Source organism: Micropterus salmoides, unplaced genomic scaffold, assembly GCF_014851395.1.
Source record: "Micropterus salmoides isolate LMB-PRFRI ecotype aquatic unplaced genomic scaffold, ASM1485139v1 Ms_hic_scaffold_19, whole genome shotgun sequence".
Taxonomy (NCBI): domain Eukaryota; kingdom Metazoa; phylum Chordata; class Actinopteri; order Centrarchiformes; family Centrarchidae; genus Micropterus; species Micropterus salmoides.
Genome location: NW_024041039.1, coordinates 32,248,223 through 32,271,158, shown reverse-complemented (window position 1 = coordinate 32,271,158; position 22,936 = coordinate 32,248,223). Strand labels below are relative to the sequence as shown.

Below are 22,936 nucleotides of genomic sequence, written 5' to 3'. Positions count from 1 at the left end.
ACATAGACATTAAACTTGGACTTGGTAAAGCTTCATACTGTGGCCTCACAGTGCTTTCCAGCTAATACTTCCCAGCTATAGTTGTCTGCATTCATGTGTTAGCAAACATCTTCAAGCGGAAATGAAAAAAGTATTACTTTTAGTGTGTTCAAATTTATTTTAATCAATTCTAGTAGCACTTACAGTGATTCTGACTGTTGGTTTAGACAATTCAGAGTTTTATCTTTCAGAGAAGCCCAAAACAATTAATTTACTCCAAATGGTTCAAGAACAGTCTATTTCTGGAATGCCTTGGATAGGCGTTTTAGGCGAATTTTACAGGAATGGTAAGACGTGAAAGTAAAGTGTAACTTGAGGTCGTGTTAAGCACTTAAACAAAAGACAGATGATGTCATTTGTCTGGGGAGGACAATCTGAAAATGACATGCACAGTATACGTTTTAAGCATTGAAGGTTTAGCAGATATTTTATCAGTTTTCAAAATCTATATGCTGCATTTACATATGAAATGTAAATTATATATATCTTTTTTAAATAAATAAAAAATTTAAAAAATGAAATAATATTTGACATGAAGACCTTTATAGCAGAAACAAACTTATCATGGTTTTCTACAGAATTGTTTGCGTCCCCTTCCATGCTTAATCACTGAGGAGGTTCCAGAGGCCCTCAGGTGGAATTGATGGAATTGTCATTAGCTATTGTACACCTGCTTAAATCTAGTTTTCACCATCTTAACATTGTCTTCCCTCAAACCGTTCTGCAATGTAATGGAAGTATATGAACAACTCAGATGATCCTTTTGATTCCTGGAACAAAATCTGATCAAAAGAGACACATATTTCCAAAAATGTCACAAACTGCATTCTCTAGATCCACAACAACAAATACAGAAATGATGAAAACAATCATTAGACGGTTAAGAATGCTTCCACAATGTCACAGGCTGGTGTCTGCTGTCTTCATCTTTGGAGCGCTGACAGAGTTGGGTGGTGTTGCAGTGTCAGGCTGGACATCCCTGCAGAAGAACACAGCAGGGTTTTTACAGGCCCACATTGCCACCTCCCCTCCTGCTCCTCCTTTTCCAGGACTTGAACTTGACAGCCGACTGTTATTATTCACCCCTACACGACTCACATAGCGGTCCTTTATCCTTTCTGCCTGGTTAAGCTGAATCTCACGGTTCTGGGTTTGGCTAGAGAGGTACGCAGTAATATTTCTGGTCCGATAGCCCTCCTCTCTGCTCCGCCCCAGTAACATACATATATTGGGGTTCCTCATGGCGTAGATCAGAGGGTTGATTGCTCCATTTGCCCAGGCTAGCCAGATAGCCACCGTGTCCATTGCAGGGTTGAACGTGTAGTCCCCCATTGCTGTTACCAACCCCATTAAACAATATGGCCCCCAGCAAAAAATGATGAAAACAATCATAATCAGAACTGTGGTGGCTGTTCGCATTTCACTGTAAAATCGCAGTAAGTATGCATATGTGGTCACTGGCCTGACTCGGATTTCAGAGAGACGAACTGTCTTACAGATGTTATAATGACAAAAACACATGAGGGAGAAGGGCAGTAAATAACACACAACAATAAGGCAGATGCTATAAGCCGTCCCCATGTGTGAGGTCCCAGAGTGGAACACATACATACAGTGGCAGAAACCTCGCTTGTGGATTTCTGTAGGTGTCTGGACTAACAGATACCAAGGGAGAGAGAAAATGACAGCAATTAACCACACAGCTACCAACAACTGAGCTGCTTTCTGGCGTCCTATTTTAGCCTGTGGCTGTCTGACAATGGCGTAGTACCTGTCAAATGAGATCAGAGTCATAGTCAGGGTAGAGATGATACCAAAGCAGGTGTTAAAAAAGCCATTGGCCACACAGAAACGATCCCCAAACATCCAGACACCGTCCTTATTGAAGAGCATGACAAAGGAGAACGGCAGACATAGAACAGCTGTGAGGAAATCAGACAACGACAGCGACATGATGAAAGCGTTAGTCACTGTTCGAAGCTGTCTATGTTTGATGATGACAACGACAACTACTGAGTTACCGAGGCTGGAGAGTAGGAAGATGGAGAGGAGTACCAGGGCCTGAGCTGCCACTGTGATGCCTTGCAGGACAGAATTACTCTCAGCAGCACTCAGCACAAACGGTGTTGATGGCTGATGGATTTGACTGTGCGCGCTCCCTCTTTGGTCTCTGAATGCCGATAGGTTTCCCGTGCTTCCCACTGTGGCCCCTGTGGTGGCAGTCACTAAGCTGGTCACTATAGAAACAACCCTAAAAAAAAATAAAGAGGGCCAAATCATTGTACAATCAGCATAGTCTGAAATGATATCATGTCACATTTATTAACAGCATTTCTTGCATTTCCCCAAAAAATATTTTTCATTAGGGGTGAGTGCCATGGGGCCATTTTAATCTGTCTCTGTGCAGACTCGCGTCTCAATCTGGACAAAAACACAGTGATGATTTATTAAAATAAACCATTTACATTATATATGATTAAATATAAATGGTCTGATTCTGATAGTTGATGAAATATGCTTGCCAATCCTTTTGATTTATCTGTATATTTGAGAAATCAGTATAATCTGTTGATCATCTGATTCTAATTCTGAAGAGTTACACGATCAAATATACAACAAAATAAATGTCTACATTAAAGAATGAAGTTTCAGATACTGTGAGTAAAAAGACAAACTCAACTAAAAGATTCTGACTGTTAGAAGACCAAAGGAGCCAGAACATGTGGCATTCTTTACTCATTTTACTTACTATAGTTGTTATGAGTCTGCAGGTCAGGGAAAACCTCATAAGTCATGCGCCATCATCACTTGTTCTAACCACATTCAAATAAAATAAATGAAAATATTTCTAGCTAACTGGTAGTGTTTTTATAGCCAATAAAACTTATAATAATAAAATATAATAAAAGTGTGTCCTCTAGGATTTTCTTTTTTTCAGCAGCTGGGGCAGGACAAACCGCACCGCAAAATAGTCACACTTCACAAAAAAAGTCAACTTCAGTGTTTCCCCTAGGATGGAGTCGTAGCAGCGGAGGTGAAGCAAATTCTTTTTCTGAATATAAAACCCCAACACAACATGTCTCAGCAACATTGCTCTTGTGTCCATGAGCAATGTGATGCACATTAGTATAGCTTAAAACTGCAGTGTTTTCCCAGTTTAATGTGAGCTAATGTTTGGGGGTCCTCCCCCAAGAAAATTTTATGTTTTCCAATGAAAAATATGTAATTTCATATAATATCGCTGAACAAAGAGTTGGAAAAACTAGAGCAGATAATAAATAACCAAAGATCAGCCTACTGGAGGAACTACAACCTTTAGATCTGGAGAGTAATTTGGTTGGTTCTGTTGATCCACAGTGATTTTACAGTGATGGCACAGCATGTTTTGGGCATCACTCCCTAAAGCCCTGTTAATATGACCTCCAGAATCATTATCGATACGACTGTTCATGTTTGCCTTTTGTGTCTTCATTTTACAGCTTCTGACATTTATCTGTAGACATTAATATAAAAAACAGGCAACATGAGAAACCTCCTCCCTTCTGAGGTGCATTTTATTTGCACATTAAAATCCAAAAAGAAACGTCTCCTCATCAGCTTAAAAGGACTAGTTTGCATCACTTATTAGCTTTGCTAACCTCGGCTCCTCCGGTCACCTCCGTCCTTTTTTTTCCAAAACCCCTTTTTCAGACTGAAAACTGAAAAATAATTTAGTCAGTCTGTACAGGACAGAGTCAGTTTAGTCTCAGTTTGTACCTGATGTTCTGAACATTGGACAAGTAGGCAGTAATAAAATACAGCTACCAGTTACTTTCTATAAATTGAGCTAATGTTAAGTTACATAGCAGCTCTGTAGCTGCTGTAGAAGTTTTCCTGCTCAGCTGCGCAGTCTGAAGGGGAGATGTTAGCTAACTTAGCGCTAACCGGCTTCACTTTTCCAGCAGGTGGGAAACAACAGACTTTTCTTGGTCTTGAGAAGCTGGCACTGTAACAGACACCGTATATTTACTGCCAGAATATTTTCCTCCGCTCGCGTTCACCGTCACTTTCAAACACTGATTCAGAGTTACGCTGCTCTTATAACACCATCTGTCACGTATGTTCTGCATAGAACGAGGAGAGGAAGCAAGCCGAGCATTGAGTGCTGCCGTGCTCGCACAGCGTGTAAGTGAAAACATTTGGAGCGCAAAGTTTTAAAATTTTAGTAGTGGCAGTCGTGATTCAGCAGCAACGCATATAGAGGAAACACTGTATAATAATAATATAATTAATAATATTATTTTATTTGCCAAACAGATGAAAGCCTTTCTGAATAAAAAAGCATTTGATTGATTTTCACTGAAGCGCTCAATAAAAAACATCATTTAGAGACAGATATCTGTTTTTGAAAAGAACGCAGTGCAACTTGATGCCGTTTTCATTGCCTCAGTCAAGTAATTACAAGTGCATAGTTTCATATATTGTTATCAGATGTTTGTAGGTTCAGTATCTTGCCCAAGGAACCAGGGGGAGCCAGGGATTGAACCGCCGACCTTCCGATTAAGGGCCAACCCGCTCTACCTCCTGAGCCACAACCGCCCCTATACAAAAACAATGTCGGACACCGTAGTTTTCTCTGGACCCCTGCCAAATCTGACCAGTGATGACATGTATAGCCGCATGTCGTCATTCCGCCGTTGGTTGTCGAGGTGGTGTCCAGCAAACGATGTGGGCTTTGTTGATCATTGGCAGACTTTCTGGGGAAGACCTGGTCTGATCCGGAGAGACGGCATCCATCCCACTTGGGAAGGAGCAGCTCTCATTTCTAGAAATCTGGCCAAGTTTATTAGTGGACCAAATCCATGACAACCCAGAGTTGAGACCAGGAGGAAGGGTTGAAGTCTAACACACTTCTCTGCCCTTCTTTTTCAGCAGTTACCCACCCAAAACCCTACGCAGAGTCGCAGTCTAACACACTTCTCTGCTCCTCCATTTCAGGAGTTACTTAGTGAAAATCCTATAGTGATGGTGTCTGCCCCCCGACCATCGAAATTATTTAAATCAAAGGTAAACAGAAGAGGAACTGTACATAAAAACCTCATAAAAATTAAAACCACCAAAGAGCAATAGTGCAAACGAATAGGAGAGTTAAATGTGGACTCTTAAACATCAGATCTCTCTCTTCTAAAGGTGTACTAGTAAATGAACTAATATCAGATTATGATATTGATTTATTTTGTCTTACTGAAACCTGGCTGGGTGATGGAGAATATGTTAGCCTAAATGAATCCACCCCTCCCAGTCATATTAATACTCACATTCCTCGAGGCACAGGCCGAGGAGGTGGAGTTGCAGCTATCTTCGACTCTACCCTACTAATCAGCTGAACCTAAACTAAACTATAACTCATTTGAAAGCCTTGTTCTTAGTCTTTCACACCCAAGTTGGAAATCACTGCAACCAATTCTCTTCGTTATAGTGTACCGAGCACCTGGTCCGTACTCTGAATTTGCAGAGTTTTTGTCAACTTTAGTCCTTAAAACGGACAAAGTTATTGTTGTAGGGGATTTTAATATTCATGTGGACGTTGAGAATGACAGCTTCAGTACTGCGTTTATCTCTCTGTTAGATTCCATTGGCTTCTCTCAGAGTGTTCATGAACCGACTCACTGTTTTAACCACACCCTCGACCTTGTTTTGGTGTATGGTATTGAAATTGAACATTTAGTGGTGTTCCCACAGAATCCCTCTTTGTCCGACCACTGTTTGATAACTTTTGAGTTTGTATTGCTGAACTACACGCCATTGGGCAAAAATTTCTATACAAGATGTCTGTCTGATAGTGCTGTAACTAAATTTAAGGATGCGATTCCATCAGCTCTAAATTCATTATCAAGTCACAAAGTAACGGAGGACTCCTATGCTAGTTTCAGTCCCTCCCAAATCGATCATCTTGTTGATAGTGCTGCAGGCTCGCTGCGAATGACACTCGACTCTGTAGCCCCTCTAAAAAAGAAAATAATAAAACAAAGACGGTTAGCTCCATGGTATAATACTGAAACTCGCAAATTAAAGCAAATATCGCGAAAACTTGAGAGGAATTGGCGTTCCACCAAAGTGGAAAATTCTCGTTTAATTTGGCAAGATAGTCTTAACTTATAAACTTATAGGAAGGCCCTCCGTAATGCCAGAGCAGCGTACTACTCGTCATTAATAGAGGAAAATAGGAACAACCCCAGGTTTCTTTTCAGCACTGTAGCCAGGCTGACAGAGAGTCACAGCTCTATTGAGCCAAGTATTCCCATAGCTCTCAGTAGTTACGACTTCATGAGCTTCTTTAATGATAAAATTCTAGCTATTAGAGACAAAATTCACCAAGACCTGCCCTCAACTGGCACCAACTTATCTCTAAACTCAGAAAGCAGTTGCTAAACAGCTGTGTGACTTTCTACAGAGCAATAGTTTATTTGAGGATTTTCAGTCAGGATTTAGAGCTCATCATAGCACAGAGACAGCACTGGTGAAAATAACGACCTCCTTATTGCATCAGACAAAGGACTTGTCTCTGTACTGGTTTTATTAGATCTTAGTGCTGCATTTGATACCATTGACCATCAGATCCTATTGCAGAGACTGGAACATTTCATTGGCATTAAAGGAACCGCTCTAAGCTGGTTTAAGTCCTATTTATCATGCATGCCAAAGTTAGTCATGGAGTTACTCAAGGATCTGTCCTCGGACCAATCCTGTTCACTTTATATATGCTTCCTTTAGGCAATATTATCAGGAAATATTCCATAAGCTTTCATTGTTATGCAGATGATACTCAGTTATATCTATCGATCAAACTAGATGAAACTCATCAGTTAGCTAAACTTCAAATGTGCCTTCAGGATGTTAAAACCTGGATGACCTGTAATTTTCTAATTTTAAACTCTGATAAAACTGAAGTTATTGTTCTGGGGCCTAAGCACCTCCGTGACGCATTATCTAAAGATATAGTTTCCCTGGATGGCATCGCCCTGGCCTCCAGCACCACTGTGAGGAATCTTGGAGATATCTTTGATCAGGACATGTCGTTTAAGTCTCACATTAAGCAAATTTCAAGGACCGCCTTTTTTCACCTCCGTAATATTGCGAAAATCAGGAACATCCTGTTTAAAAACTAGTCCATGCATTTGTTACATCTAGGCTGGATTACTGCAATTCCTTATTATCAGGCTACTCGAAAAAGTCCGTTAAGACTCTTCAGCTGATCCAGAATGCTGCAGCACGTGTTCTGACAGGAACCAGGAAAAGAGATCATATTTCTCCTGTCTTAGCTTCTTTGCATTGGCTTCCTGTAAAATCCAGAATAGAATTTAAAATCATTCTTCTTACCTACAAAGCTCTTAATGGTCAGGCACCATCTTATCTTAAAGAGCTCATAGTACCTTACTACCCCACCAGAGCACTGCGCTCCCAGAATGCAGGGTTACTTGTGGTTTCTAGAGTCTCCAAAAGTAGACTAGGAGCCAGAGCGTTCAGCTATCATGCTCCTCTCTTGTGGAACCAGGTTCCAGTTTGGGTTCAGGAGGCAGACACCATCTCCACATTGAAGAGCAGGCTTAAGACTTTCCTCTTTGATAAAGCTTATAGTTAGGGCTGGCTCAGGTGAGTCCTCAACCATCCCTTAGTTATGCTGCTATAGGCCTAGACTGCCGGGGGATTTCCCATGATGCACTGAGCTCCTCTCTCCTCTACTTTCTCTCCCTCTGTATGCAACCTCATCCTATTATTGCATGTTACTAACACAACTTCTCCCCTTTCCGGTAGTCTTGTGCTTTCTCGTCCCTCTCGTCCCTCCTCCTATCACTTCCTGCAGGTGTTTCTGGCTCTGGAGCTGTGGAGTCTGGATCTGTGGTTGCGGGTCACCTGCTGCCCCCGTGTTCCTGCTCGACACCCTCTGCTGCAACGACTATTGTTACTAGTCCTATTGTTATTATTGTTATTATAATCATTAACATTACGATTGTTATCATTAACACTACTATAAATATCTGTACCATTTTTCATTGTATATTGTGTAGGCTGCCTCCCTCCCCTCTCTCTCCTTCCATCCCTCTCTTTTTCTCTCTGTTCCTCTCCTGCCCTCCCCCCCCCTCTCTCTCTCACCCCCAACTGGTGGAGGCAGATGGCCGCCCACCCTGAGCCATGGTTCTGCTCGAGGTTTCTGCCTCTTAAAAGGGGCTTCTGTAAATAACATCACAGAGTATGGTCTAGACCTGCTCTTTTATGAAAAGTGCTACGATAACTGTTGTTGTGATTTGGCGCTATATAAATAAAATTGAATTGAATTGAAACACAAGTGGAATGCCCCCTGTCACTACTGAGGAGGAATGCTCCTTCCTGCAGATCTGTTATAAAGGGGTGGAGCTCCGGTGCACAAGTGTTGCATTAAAGTGCGTTTTTTACCCACCAAACAGCTTCAGCTTCACCTAAAGGAACGTCAGTGTCACACTGACTTAAATTTCTTTTTGTAGCTTTTCTGTCAGAGTTTGCCTTCTTTTCTTCCTGCAGTCAGGACGTATTAATATTAATGAGGGGCATTTCATTGACCATTTATAGGCAACTATGGGCGTTTGAAGGGTCGGACATGGAGCTCCCTCACATGCGCCACATTTCAAGTTGATTGTGATTTATAAAGGGAACTTGGCGTAGGATGTGCGTGCGCACTGTTTTATTAATCAGAATAATTTTGTGTGTACACACTTCCTGTGTTTTGAAATATGCAACCTCTAGGAGTATTTTCTATGTGCAGTTTTATTAATGACAATCCAGGCCCCTATCTGAATGAATGGGGAGAGAGGCACTTTCACTGGTCACCGGGACATAAAAACTGCATGTATAGCAGTAAAATCTGATAAAAATCGCTGAAAAAAGAAGAAAAACGAAAAGATTAGCTGGACAAGAATAAAGAGGATTATTTATCCTGAATTATTTAAGCCAATTGGAAGAACAGGGCCCAGACCTATTTGAATCATCAAACAAATCTGAGATGTGTGCAGTGATTCAGACGTCTAAAAACAGTCAGAATCTTATGTAGGAGGTCAGATCAGATCAAAAATAAGAAGAATCTCACAGTCACAGAGAAGGGCCCTGATCAGCTTTTCACGGAGCCAGTTTAGGAAGAGGCCATGGCCCCTTTTTCAGATGGATAAAGTTAGGGATGTGGGCTGTGTAGCACAGAACATTGCAATAGAAAACTGCTTTCTGCATCCTAAAGCTGATTTTTGTAAATATTTATATATATTTAACAATCACTTTAGTAAAACAGATAATAGTGTGCACTACAGGTGCAATATCCACAACCTGGAGGAGGAACTAGTATAAATGAGTGTAGTATAATATTATAGTATAATGTTAAGATAATAGTACAATGTTAGATTAATCAGATTATATGATGTTACTATGTTCATTATAATTTCATATAATAGTACAGTATATAACCTAATACTAGTAGGCCTATAATATTAATTCCAGTTGGACAGCAGTTCCATTTTCTGTGTCGTTTTCCTTAGCCAAACTCAAACGCTGCTTATCTTCTCCCTTCTGTCTTCTGTCTTACCACTTCAGCTACCAACTGCGCATCTTAATTGTTTCTGTATAACTGCTCAAGCGGCCACAGAGCTACCGGCCCACCGGGAGAAATCCTGATTGCCAGTCCCACTATGAACTATTATTACTATTACTATTATATTTTGAACGATTAGCAGTGAGGGGTGGAAGACTAGGGTAGGGTGTAGTCTTTACTCGAACACTGTGATCGAAAATAATGTTTTCGGTTCGTACCTATTTTTAGAGGTGTATAGTGAAAAAATACTTGAAGACTTTGTTATACTTTTTGATAGTCCTAATTTTTTTCGCAGAATTGCTTTATTTCCTTTTAATACTTTTCAATTCACCATGTTTATTGTTTCAGGTTCTGAAGGAGCAGGAGGCCCAGAATCTGTAACCCACACCACTGATGCCCTGTGGCTGATGTCTTCATTTTTTAAAGACCTTCGGTTTACTCTACATTTGAGATATGAAATCACTTCTGCTTGCTATTTGTATCTGCTAACATTAGTTAGTTTCTCTATTTAGACTGTTAGAAATACTTTTGTCAGTTATAGGTCACTGTAGAAAGCAGGTGTTCCATTGTGGCAATTCCTTCCACTAGGTTGATGGAATTCGTGACTAACTTTTTTCAAAGCAGAACAAACAGATGGTGGAATGACAGAGAGAATTACCTTGGCACAACAGGCGAGGCAGTGCCCAGCTGGTTGGTGAAGCCTGGACCTGTGGTATCAGCTGTGTAGTTGCTGCCCCCGCTGCCCCGCAGGGCTGTGCTAACAGCCGGATCCATTGATGAATCATAAAAACCACACAACAAAAGTCACCCCTCGTCTCACACACATCGATTCAGATTAGACTCGGTCTGTGTTGGTTTCCTGGATTCCAACGTAGCCGCTGGTAACTCCTTCTCATCCATTTGTAGTTTTCTATTTTCATTATCTCCAAATCCATCAACAGAAGAAAGGAAAAGACAAGGAGAAGTCAAATCTGTGTTCATAGGTTATCATTGATTTATTAGGCTGATCTGACAAAACTGACATAGTGCAATATCTAGGTTTTTGTAAGTTAATAATGGAAAAGTAAAGAAAAGTGATTACGAAAATATAATGCCCGACACATTGAGAAAATTATATGTATATACATAAAACTCCCTGGTGGACTACTGACACCCAGCTCTGATGATTAAGAGGTCACAAGAGAGCATCATATAATATGTACACAATATATATACATACACACACACACACATACACACACACACACACACACACATCCATCGTCAACTGCTTATCCTGCCTATGGGGTCGCAGCAGGCTGGAGCCAATCCTAGCTGACATCATGCAAAAGGCGGGGCACACAGGGTCACACATAGACAGACAACCACTCACGCTCACACCTAAGGACAATTTAGTTGATTGGTGCCCTAGGTGACCTTTCTGCATGTCTTCGGAAAGTGGGAGGAAGCCGGAGCACCCGGAGAGAACCCACGCAGACACGGGGAGAACAGGGCTATGTATACTGTACTGTTTGTGCTAGTTTCTAATTCTCTTGAATATTTTGACATATGATATACTGAAGTACCAGTGCATTTCTATAATGCTTAAAATAGGGATATGGTAGTGTAATAGTTACAGGTATTCTTCACCTTCTACAGTTCTGAAAGAGAGCCTACCATTCAACCTGAAAATAAAAACAGCATGCATAGTAGCTGTTTAAGGTGTAGCCATAACCTAACTGAAGCCCTTTCAGACGCTTGGAGGTATCTGCGTTCAGAGCGGGCCCTCAGTCTTTCACCTCACTTTGATTCTTCAAAAGAGCAGTAAACTTACCCGGAAGTTATTGGTTTACCTTCATTCCTAAAAATGGCCTGTGTCCTATTCACATGACGTAAAAGCATGCTCGCCAATTAGGCACAACAGTCCTTTTATTCGGTATTAGTTCCTCCCTTCGTGTTCCATCAGACTTCGGTCATTTTGTTCCACTCTGCCCAGCAGCCTCCGCTGCGTCTCTCCTGCGCTCATGTTTTCTTCATGTCGCTTTGTTCACTGTTGACTCAGAGCAGTCACAGCCCATGTTAGGCTGCATGTGCTCTTCAGATTTTGTCCTTTGGAGTTCTTAGTAAGAAGAGGTGAAGAAAGTCAGTCTGTTTCCTTAGCGAAGCGGGAAGACGACACAGAAATCAGGAGAGACGGCGGCTACCGCCCTGGTCTCTGTCAGGACCTGGAACAGCTAGCCCTGCTTCTGCTGCTCCATATCTCCATCAACATGAGAAGAGCACTGTGAGAAGACGAAGCTGCTCTAGAAATCCTAAATGTGAAGGAGATTCTGGACGAGCGCACTCTCTCTCTCTATCCCAGTGTCTCTCTACCGCTCAGAAACCACGTCTTCCACATGAACGTGCTCACAGCTCCGTCTGACGTGTAATACAGTTGCTATGGTAACTGCTGATAGATTTTGCATCCTGCCTGTAAAATGACATGAGGCTCCAGGTTGATTCAACTCACTGGATGAACAAGACGAGAAAGGTCTTTAAGTCTTTAAAACGGCCCATTTTATATCCATACAGTCTTAAGATTAGACTAAAATCATTAGCATTGGGACTCATGATTTGGCTAAAATATAGTGAGATGTCGACCTAAACAAAGACCTCTTGATAGACTGCCACTTCATGTGTGTTTGGCAGATCAGCTAAGTTAATTGTGCAGCCAAGAAACATTAGAGACACATCAAAGTGATGGCTCAGAACACCTCATGATGCCACTATGGTGTTAGATGTGTACCACATTCCTCAGGGTGCAGTGGGACTTTCGCAAGCACACAAATTATACTTTGAAGACAAAATATAAATTTGAGCAAACAAGGCCATCTCCCCTTCTGTTTACTTCTACATTTAGTTTGAAATATTGTCCATATGTGTTTTTGCACATTTAAAAATATATCAATTATGGTTCACACTGCAATAAATTCTCTATATATTAGCACTCATTTTTAATTCAAATCAATTTTATTTATATAGCGCTAAATCACAACAACAGTTATCTCACAGCACTTTTCATAAAAGAGCAGGTCTAGACCGTACTCTATGATGTTATTTACAGAAGCCCAACAGTTCCCACCAAGAGCAGCACTAGGAGACAGAGGCAAGGAAAAACTTCCTTTTAAGAGGCAGAAACCTCGAGCAGAACCATGGCTCAGGGTGGGCGGCCATCTGCCTCGACCGGTTGGGGTGAAAGAGAGAGAGAGAGAGCAGGAGAGGAACAGAGAAAAAGAGAGGGATGTAAGGAGAGAGAGAGGGGAGGGAGGCAGCCTACACAATATACACACACAGAGGTACAGACAGTAAAGGTGATGTTGCTATAGACTAAATGAAAAATGGTACAGATATTTATAGTAGTGATAATGATAACAATCGTAATGTTAATGATTATAATAACAACAACAACAGGACTAGTAACAATATTCGTTGCAGCAGAGGGTGTCGAGCAGGAACACGGGGGCAGCAGGTGACCTGCAACCACAGATCCAGACTCCACAGCTCCAGAGCCAGAAAACCTGCAGGAAGTGATAGGAGGAGAGAGGAGAGGGACGAGAAAGCACAAGACTACCGGAAAGGGGAGAAGTTGTGTTAGTAACATGCAATAATGGGATGAGGTTGCATACAGAGGGAGAGAAAGTAGAGGAGAGAGGAGCTCAGTGCATCATGGGAAATCCCCCGGCAGTCTAGGCCTATAGCAGCATAACTAAGGGATGGTTCAGGACTCACCTGAGCCAGCCCTAACTATAAGCTTTATCAAAGAGGAAAGTCTTAAGCCTACTCTTAAATGTGGAGATGGTGTCTGCCTCCTGAACCCAAACTGGAACCTGGTTCCACAAGAGAGGAGCATGATAGTTGAACGCTCTGGCTCCTAGTCTACTTTTGGAGACTCTAGGAACCACAACCTGCATTCTGGGAGCGCAGTGCTCTGGTGGGGTAGTAAGGTACTATGAGCTCTTTAAGATAAGATGGTGCCTGACCATTAAGAGCTTTGTAGGTAAGAAGAATGATTTTAAATTCTATTCTGGATTTTACTGGAAGCCAATGCAAAGAAGCTAAGACAGGAGAAATATGATCTCTTTTCCTGGTTCCTGTCAGAACACGTGCTGCAGCATTCTGGATCAGCTGAAGAGTCTTAACGGACTTTTTCGAGTAGCCTGATAATAAGGAATTGCAGTAATCCAGCCTAGATGTAACAAATGCATGGACTAGTTTTTCTGCATCATTTTTAAACAGGATGTTCCTGATTTTCGCAATATTACGTAGGTGAAAAAAGGCGGTCCTTGAAATTTGCTTAATATGAGACTTAAACGACATGTCCTGATCAAAGATAAATCCAAGATTCCTCACAGTGGTGCTGGAGGCCAGGGCGATGCCATCAAGGGACACTATATCTTTAGATAATGCATCACGGAGGTGCTTAGGCCCCAGAACAATAACTTCAGTTTTATCTGAGTTTAACATTAGAAAATTACAGGTCATCCAGGTTTTAACATCCTGAAGGCACATTTGAAGTTTAGCTAACTGATGAGTTTCATCTGATTTGATTGATAGATATAACTGAGTATCATCTGCATAACAATGAAGGTATATTGAGTGTTTCCTGATAATATTGCCTAAGGGAAGCATATATAAAGTGAAGAGGATTGGTCCGAGGACAGATCCTTGAGGAACTCCATGACTAACTTTGGCGTGCATGGAGGACTCATCGTTAACATGTACAAACTGAAATCGATCTGATAAATAGGACTTAAACCAGCTTAGAGCGGTTCCTTTAATGCCAATGAAATGTTCCAGTCTCTGCAATAGGATCTGATGGTCAATGGTATCAAATGCAGCACTAAGATCTAAAAAAAAACAGTACAGAGACAAGTCCTTTGTCTGATGCAATAAGGAGGTCATTAGTAATTTTCACCAGTGCTGTCTCTGTGCTATGATGAGCTCTAAATCCTGACTGAAAATCCTCAAATAAACTATTGCTCTGTAGAAAGTCACACAGCTGTTTAGCAACTGCTTTCTCCAGAACCTTAGAGAGAAATGGAAGGTTAGATATAGGTCTATAGTTGGCTAAAACATCCGGATCAAGTTTGGGCTTTTTCAGAAGAGGTTTAATTACAGCTACTTTAAAGTAGCATACATACATACATAGCCTGTTGATAAAGATAGATTGATCATATCTAGTATAGAAGTGCTGACTAAGGGTAAAACATCTTTAAGCAACCTAGTCGGGATGGGGTCTAAGAGGCAGGTTGATGGTTTAGATGAAGAAATTATTAAAGTTAGTTGGTAAAGATTGAGGGAAGCAAAACAGTCTAAACATATATCTGGTTTTACATCTGTTTCTAAGGTTCCAGATTTTATAGATAAGTTGGTGCCAGTTGAGGGCAGGTCTTGGTGAATTTTGTTTCTAATAGTTAGAATTTTATCTTTGAAGAAGCTCATGAAGTCGTAACTACCGAGAGCTATGGGAATACTTGGCTCAATAGAGCTGTGACTCTCAACATAGCTGTAACAGTTACAGCTATGAACAGTGCAAAACCGTTATCATAACTACACACCAGATGATATTTGACTAAACTGGAAGTATTTCCTGCAGACAGGCCAGCGGAGGTGGCAAAGAATGTCTCTTTTTAAGACAGACGGACTTCACCCAAACAAACGGGGCTCAGAAATGTTAGCTGCTCACATACAGCATGTGGTGCGGTCCACACATGACTTACGTGAATGATTAATCATTCATGCAGCACACCTGGACACACCACCGCTCACTGAACAGATCTCTGGCTCACTGCCACAAATAACTGTCTCCACCTGCTGGCATGTAAAGCCGTCTGCTCCCAGCGCTGTTCCAAAGACTTCTATTCCTGTCATCATCACGCATAGACCAGTAAACCGAAATGTGGACATCCCACACAGAAATATTAGTAATCTCTTAAGGATTAGGACAACTGCACCAACTCCAGCATACAAAACAAACTCATTTAAAATGTCTCTCTTCAATGTGAGATCACTTTCAAGTAAGACTTTTATCTTAAATGATTTTATCTTGTCTGCAAATCTAGATTTTATGTTTTTAACTGAATCCTGGTTGCAAATGAATGACTATAGCCAGCTAGCTGAACTGTGTCCGCCTCAATGTGATTGTTTTAGTCAACCGAGGGTCAGTGGTCGTGGTGGTGGGCTAGTTAGTTAGTATAGGAAAAATTTAAAATGTCATCAAGTACGCTGTGATGAATTCAACTCCTTTGAAGTTCACACTCTTAAAAGCCACTCTTAGGGCTGCAACCTATCATATTTTTTATAATTTATTGCCCCCCAAAACCGCCTGGAGGATTTTTATCAGAGCTTCCTGAATTTTTATCTACTCTGGTTTTAAATTATGACAGAATTGCGATTTTAATATTCATGTTGATGACCCCAACAATCTTAATGCAACTGACTTTTTAAATATGGCCACTTCTTTTAACTTCAAACAACATGTCAAAGGGCAAACCCATAACCGTGGTCATACACTGGACTTGGTTTTTACCCTGGGTGTCAGCGTCTCCTCTGTGGAATTAGTGGACATGACCATATCTGACCACAGATGGATTGTTTTTAGCTGTGATTCTCCTGTTACTCATGCCGCCTCACCGAGCTCCGTGTGTTCTCGCTTCTTTAATGAACAAAGTGTTTCAAAGTTTTGCGCATTCTTTCAGAGCCAAAGCCAACACCTGTCTGATTCCAACACCAACAATCTGGTCGATCACTTCAATCATATCTGCTTGTCGTCACTAAATATTACTGCTCCTCTAAAGGTTAGGCCTACGTCTAAAGCTAGTAAGCAACCCTGGATAAATGACAGCATTCGCAGCATCAAAAGGGAATGCAGGAAAGCAGAGCGCAGATGGAAAAAATCCAGTCTCCAAGTCCATTACCTCAGTCTGAAGGATTTATTAATTAACTACAATAACATGACTAAGGATGCGAGAACACACTATTTTTCTGAACTCATTACTACACATAAACACAATCCCAGGTTTCTGTTTAAGACTGTGGATCAGCTGGTAAACCCAACCCCTCCTTGTGCCTCAGCTGGAAGTAATGATGACTGTGAATTGTTTTTATCTTATTTTACCAATAAGGTGGTGTCAATCAGAGCCTCTATTACCCCCGCGGCCACTTACTCAGAGGTTCCTCACCAGCAACAAGAGAGTTTTAACCAGTTTTATCCCATCGACGTCTGAGCTTTTAACAGTATCACAAATGAGAGTGTCCTAAAGCCCATTTGATGTAATACCTACAAAGTTTTTACTGAAAGTAATAGATTCTGTTGGGCCCCATTTGATCTCTGTTTTCAACAGCTCCCTATCTAGTGGTTGTGTCCCTGATTATTTTAAAACGGCTTGCGTGAACCCACTTTTAAAGAAACCTGGTTTAGATCCCTCCCTCCCACATAATTATAGACCAATTTCAAAACTGCCTTTTATTGCAAAGATTTCTAGAAAGAATTGTGTCCAAACAGCTGCTCACTGTACTGGAAAATAACAAATTATTTGAAAAGTTTCAATCTGGTTTCAGGAAGTACCACAGCACTGAGACTGCCCTGCTTAAAGTCACCAATGACCTTTTAATGTCTGCTGATGAAGGTATGTGCTCAGTCCTAGTACTCCTCGGCCTTAGCACTGCTATTGACACCATTGATCACAACATCATGTTAGACAGACTGAGGCACTGGGTGGGGATCTCTGGTACTGCCCTAGAATGGTTTTCATCCTACCTGTCAAATAGGAAGTTTTGCGTGTCTGTAAACAACTATGTCTCTTCGTTCTGTCCAGTTAAATATGGTGTGCCTCAGGGGTCGGTCTTAGGACCCATTTTGTTTTCCTTGTATCTGCTTCCCCTTGGACATATTATCCATAAACATGGCATTTCTTTTCATATTTATGCTGATGACACACAAATATACTTGCCCGTCTGATCCACAGACCCTGGAATGCTGAGTTCACTTAACAACTGCCTTTGTGAAGTTAAAAAATGGATGTCAAATAATTTCCTCCAGCTGAACTCAGACAAAACAGAAATACTGGTCATTGGGTCCCAGCAGATGGCAAATACTGCCATCTGCTGGTTCCCTAGTAAATCACATTAAGCCTGTGGCAATGAACCTTGGTGTTTGGTTTGATAGTAATTTAAATTTCGAGCAGCACACCACAAAACTTGTTCAATCATGTTTTTATCAACTTAGAAATATAGCAAAAATTCGATCTATTTTAACTTTTAAGGACACCGAGACCATTTTACACGCCTTCATCTCATCACGCCTGGATTACTGCAACAGCCTTTTCACTTGTTTAACCCAAAAATATACTGATCGACTCCAGACTGTCCAGAACTCAGCTGCCAGGCTTTTAACCAGAACAAAGAAATATAACCACATTACTCCTATTTTAGCTTCATTACACTGGCTCCCAGTATGTTTTTGAAATGACTTTAAAATTCTATTGATCACTTTTAAAGCTCTTCATGGCCTCTCGCCTTGTTATATTTCTGACCTTTTAGTCCCATACACACCAGCACGTACCTTGTGATCCTCGGGCAGAGGTCTGTTGTCTGTTCCAGAGTCTCGACTGAAAACTAAAGGGGACAGAGCGTTTGCTGTCAGGGCCCCGAGGCTCTGGAACAGCCTGCCCGAGGAAATCAGGTTGGCTGAGTCAGTGAACTCTTTTAAGTCCCTTCTTAAAACATACTTTTATAGGAGAGCCTTTCCCAATCTTATTTGACTTTATTTTATCCCTTTTTTTAATTCTATTTTACTAATTTTATATTTATCTTAAACGTGTATTTTAGTCTTTTCTTTTCTTTATCTTGTTTTGTTTTTGTATTATTATTTTTGGGGTATTATTGTCTTTACACTTGTTAAAGCTCAATTTGAAAATGTTAACCTTGTTTTTGTTAATGTTTATGCACCAACCAGTGGAGCAGACAGGTTAGCAGTGCTTAATGTTCTGTGTGACATCATCCAGAATAGTGATGGGTAGTTGTTTTTAGGAGGTGATTTTAATTGTACAGAAAATCCAAAGCTTGATAGGAATCATCAAGAGCCTCATCTTGCTTCATCACGCAGGGTCAGACAGCTGACCGAAGCACATGAGTTGTCTGATGTGTGGAGGATTTTTTATAAAAGTCACAGACAGTATACCTGGAGTCACTGTAAAGACAATGTGTTATCTCTGGCCAGGCTGGATTGCCTGTACTCTTTTAAACACCATGTGAGCATTTTTAAAAGCTGTCACATTCACCCAGTGGGTTTCTCAGATCACTATCTTTTTGTTTGCCCTGTTTTTACAAAGAATGTCTGTCTACAAAGTGCTTATTGGCATTTTAACACTGCCCTGCTTCATGACAAGTCTTTTAGAGCAGCTCTTGAATACTTTTGGGTTAACCACAGAATCTGTAAACCTAATTTCACCTGTGTTCAACAGTGGTGGGATTTTGGTAAATCGCAGATTAAATAGTTGTGTCAGCAGTTCACTTGCAATGTCATTGTTGTGTATAATTTTAGAGCATTATAGCCTAAATTATTATCATTAATTATTAGAGCGATGGTGGTCTACATTGTCAACATTTAAAGTGTTATTTTATAGTGTAAAGTTAGGATCACAGTGTTAAAACTCTATAGCTCTGAGTGTATGTTGAAACATAATGGACAAATAATATAATAATAATGTAAAAATATAGAAAGTCAACAACACATTAATGAATAAAACAGCAGGAAAACAGTGTTAAATTGGTAAAACAATACGTGTAAGCAGCCACCAGATGGCAGCAGAGGATAAGACGTTCACCATAAAGAGAGGCGTGGTCAAACAAACACAGATGTGAATATAAGGCGATTTCTGCTGATCACAGGTCGACACCATCCTCCGACCTGCAGGGATGTTGTACGGGTTTATCTGTCCTGTATTGGAAAAAACTTTTTTGCACCGATCTCTGACCATGAAACTTTTCTAATATTAATATCTATTTCTGTTGATAATAAAAATGTTGGTACAAGTTCAAGCTTTCTTATCTGGCCCAAGTCTTGAATTTTTTACACGATATCACTAGAGATGTAACGAGATCTATGAGGGACCTGGAGTCTCAGGTGGTAGAACTGCAGGGTTTAGTAGATCCCTTAAATCTAAAAAGTCGGCTCTGGCCAACCTGCTGGGCACTGCAGCCCAGAGAGCTCTGGTCAGATCACGCTTCCTCGACGTCACACAGTTCTTTTTTGGTATGGAGAGGAAAAATGGACAGAGATAAACTGTTCACTCTCTGTGATCTAACAGTGGTTCTGCACTCTCAGACTCCTCTGAGATTAGGAAATTTGCAGCCAGCTATTACAAAGATCTGTTTACGTGTGAACTGACGGAAATCCAGGTGTGTGCAGCAGCTTCTTCACTGGTCTTCCTCAGGTGGATGCTGAGGCCAATGTGAAGTTGGCAGCACAACACACAGACAGACAGCAGCCCCTCGCTGCTTCTGGCTTGTGTGGTGGTGAGAGGTGATGAACAACAGACTGAACTACCAGTGCTCGAGTTTACCGCTAACTAAACAAAAGGCAAATATCTAACTAATATTAGCAAGACTAACTTTCTGTCACTTCCTGGATTATACTGCAGTCTCTGGTACTGGAGGCAGGGTTGGAATACACCTGCTGAGTAGCATATTTATCTATCTTGTCTTCTATTACTCTATTATCTGAAACCTTTTGCTCAGAAGCATGGAAAGGTTCATAAATCAGTGTGTCAGAGAGAACATCCAAGGAAATGTTTCCATCATAATCAAGGAAAATAACTTCTTCATCAAGGGACAGACTAAATGTCTGGGCCACAGATGGGTTAGATGTCTGAGAAGTTGGAGGGGAAATCAAGGTTGGTGCTACACTTACATGCATGAAAGGGCTGGAGCTGGACAAAGGCCCGTCCCAGGACAGAGAGGTCACAGAGCATTGAGGTGACATGGAATGGGAGGAAGATCTGGGAGAAAGGTTAGGTGATATGGGGGCCATGATTATTTGCAGTCTCTCTTTTGATTTGGCTTGTACTGATGAGTCACTTAAACCTGAATCATCACTTGTGTGTCTTTTTTTCTCTTGTCATGTCTTTTATTTGAACAAATGTACAACCAAAGTATTTTATGACAAGTTGTATCATACAACTTCCCAACTGTGAGTGTACCATCTAAGGGCTTCTCTGAGCCCATAAGTCAAAGTCCCCAACTCTTCCTTTTGCAGATTTCCCATTGGGAAAGAATATTTTCTTCCCATCTCCTAGAATCACTCACCAGTTGGTCGTCTACCTGCCTGAAATAACCATCTTGACAATTCATCCAACCTAGTTCTAATTTTCTTGTTTTTCTTGCGGCATTCTTGTTTCCCAAACCAAGTCCAGGACAAGAACGATTTGGAGAGCTTGTTGTTGCTTGGCCAGAAGTTTCATTTTAGATCGTATGCGTTCTATAAGGTTCTTTTTCTTCTCTGCATTGCTGCATGCTTCTGCTGAGGATGAGCCTATCCAATTTTTGGCAAACACACACAGGGTTTCCTCATCCATCATCCTGACAACATCTTGATCTACCTGCCAGGGTTTTAAAAAACTTATATCAAACTAGTATCAACATTAATATGACAGCAAGACAGGTGATCTTCAACCTAAAAATTGTTAGTTTACTGTCTTATAGGAAAAGTTTTTAAATCCACAGTTACTAATTACTATTTTGTTGGGATGTTCATAACATTTTCAAATGAAAAGATTTTCCAATTGGCATGTCACATTTGAATAGCATCATCATCACTTATTTCTAAGGAGATGCATACCATAATGGGAAATACATTAGAGCAATGTGAGTATTTCCCTTTCCATAATACAATCAAATATTTACACATTTCCTTTTCTCTTCAATCATCTGCAAAACTGCACAAAACAGGGCTTTTAAGATGAGCTTTAGGACTTGTGACTGTCTTGTAGATCATCACTGAACAGTGACAAATAAACCAGATCACTGGACAACACATAATAAACACAATGAAACACCCAATTTACCAATACAGCAAGTATTAAGTAATTCACCTTTATCATCAGCTTAACATTTCTCATGTATAAATAAGAGGTAAGTAGATAAGTAGTAGACCACAAAATATTGTATCATAGTCTGTTTCTATTGCTACATATAAAATTTAAATAATGTGGCACATAGGGGGCATTGTGCCACTGACTTAAGTAAATCTTTCACTTATCTTGTCTAACTTATCTTGTGTGATACCTTATACTTGTGAATTTCACCAAAATGTCTTTATATACAATGTTTATCAATAAATCCTTCAGTTTGGGACTTTAATCAGTTGTCTTTGTTTACTGGGCGCTAGTGTAGAATTGGTTGCCATAGTTACGTGGCCCTATATTCTGCTAACGGCTAATGGCTGTATTCTGTCTCTTATCAGGAGAGCCTGATTGACACACACGCCCAGCTCATGTTCTCCTGTTTTTAATTGTGAATACAGATGTGGACGTGGAGTAAAGGAGTGACTGAAAAGCCAGAACTGTGCCTTTGTTATTGAGCCAGGAGACAATGCAGACTGCATCGGTAGAAACAGAGACTTGAAAGAGTGATATTTTGACTGCAAAATTCCAAGACGCAGTAATGTAATGGGTTTGCACAGTGGACAGTTAAAACCTACCGCGTTTCAATGATTTGAGCTAATTAGTAAGTTAGTTGAAGAGGTGACTTTAGAATGCCTACAGTCCCACTGGAAGCTTTGGTTGACCTGTGATTTAGGGTTGTTCATCTCAGCTGTGATTCACCTTGTCCTGCGACATTTTTTCAAGGTTCTCATCAGGTATCCCTCTGTCCCTCAAGGCAACAAGGAAGGAATCCTCCATTTTGGTGCAGCTGAATGAATGAAAGTGTTAGTGCTAGGAGGCTCAGAAAAAAACAGATACTGTACTTTTCATGGTGCTTATTTTCTTACCAACTAACATAGTGTTAAGTTAACTAAATGAGGGTGTATAGCTAGCTAGCTAGCTAACATAACATTAAGTTACGTTATTAAAGTTAGGTGTACACAACAACACCCCTTGAAATCCCTTGACACTGCCTTCTCGTCATCTGCCCTACAGAGAGGCAAAGTCACACAAGCTACACGTCAAAATCTATTACGGGTACACATTACTTTTTACAGTAAAGAGTGTATCCACCAAAAGGGACTTCATGTTGCATAAAAGTGTACCTCATAAACTCAGAAATCAACGCGAATGGGCACTGAGG

General features: G+C 40.8%; 1 protein-coding gene across 3 annotated transcripts; it reads right to left on the bottom strand.

The window, feature by feature from the left end:
• Nucleotides 1-133: 133 nt before the first annotated feature.
• LOC119910725 (G-protein coupled receptor 135) lies at nucleotides 134-12,468 on the bottom strand. 3 transcript variants are annotated; one of them, XM_038729511.1, is made up of 3 exons: nucleotides 11,445-12,468; nucleotides 10,290-10,554; nucleotides 134-2,290 (listed from the first exon to the last, which is right to left on the bottom strand). In XM_038729511.1, exons 2-3 carry the CDS (start codon nucleotides 10,403-10,405, stop codon nucleotides 940-942), a joined length of 1,467 nt encoding a protein of 488 aa, XP_038585439.1. In that variant the 5' UTR covers nucleotides 10,406-10,554; nucleotides 11,445-12,468; the 3' UTR covers nucleotides 134-939. The 3 variants fall into 3 exon arrangements, with proteins under 3 accessions (XP_038585439.1, XP_038585440.1, XP_038585438.1); XM_038729512.1 differs by having other exon boundaries at nucleotides 11,464-12,468; XM_038729510.1 differs by having other exon boundaries at nucleotides 10,290-12,468.
• Between the last annotated feature and the right edge of the window lie 10,468 nt (nucleotides 12,469-22,936).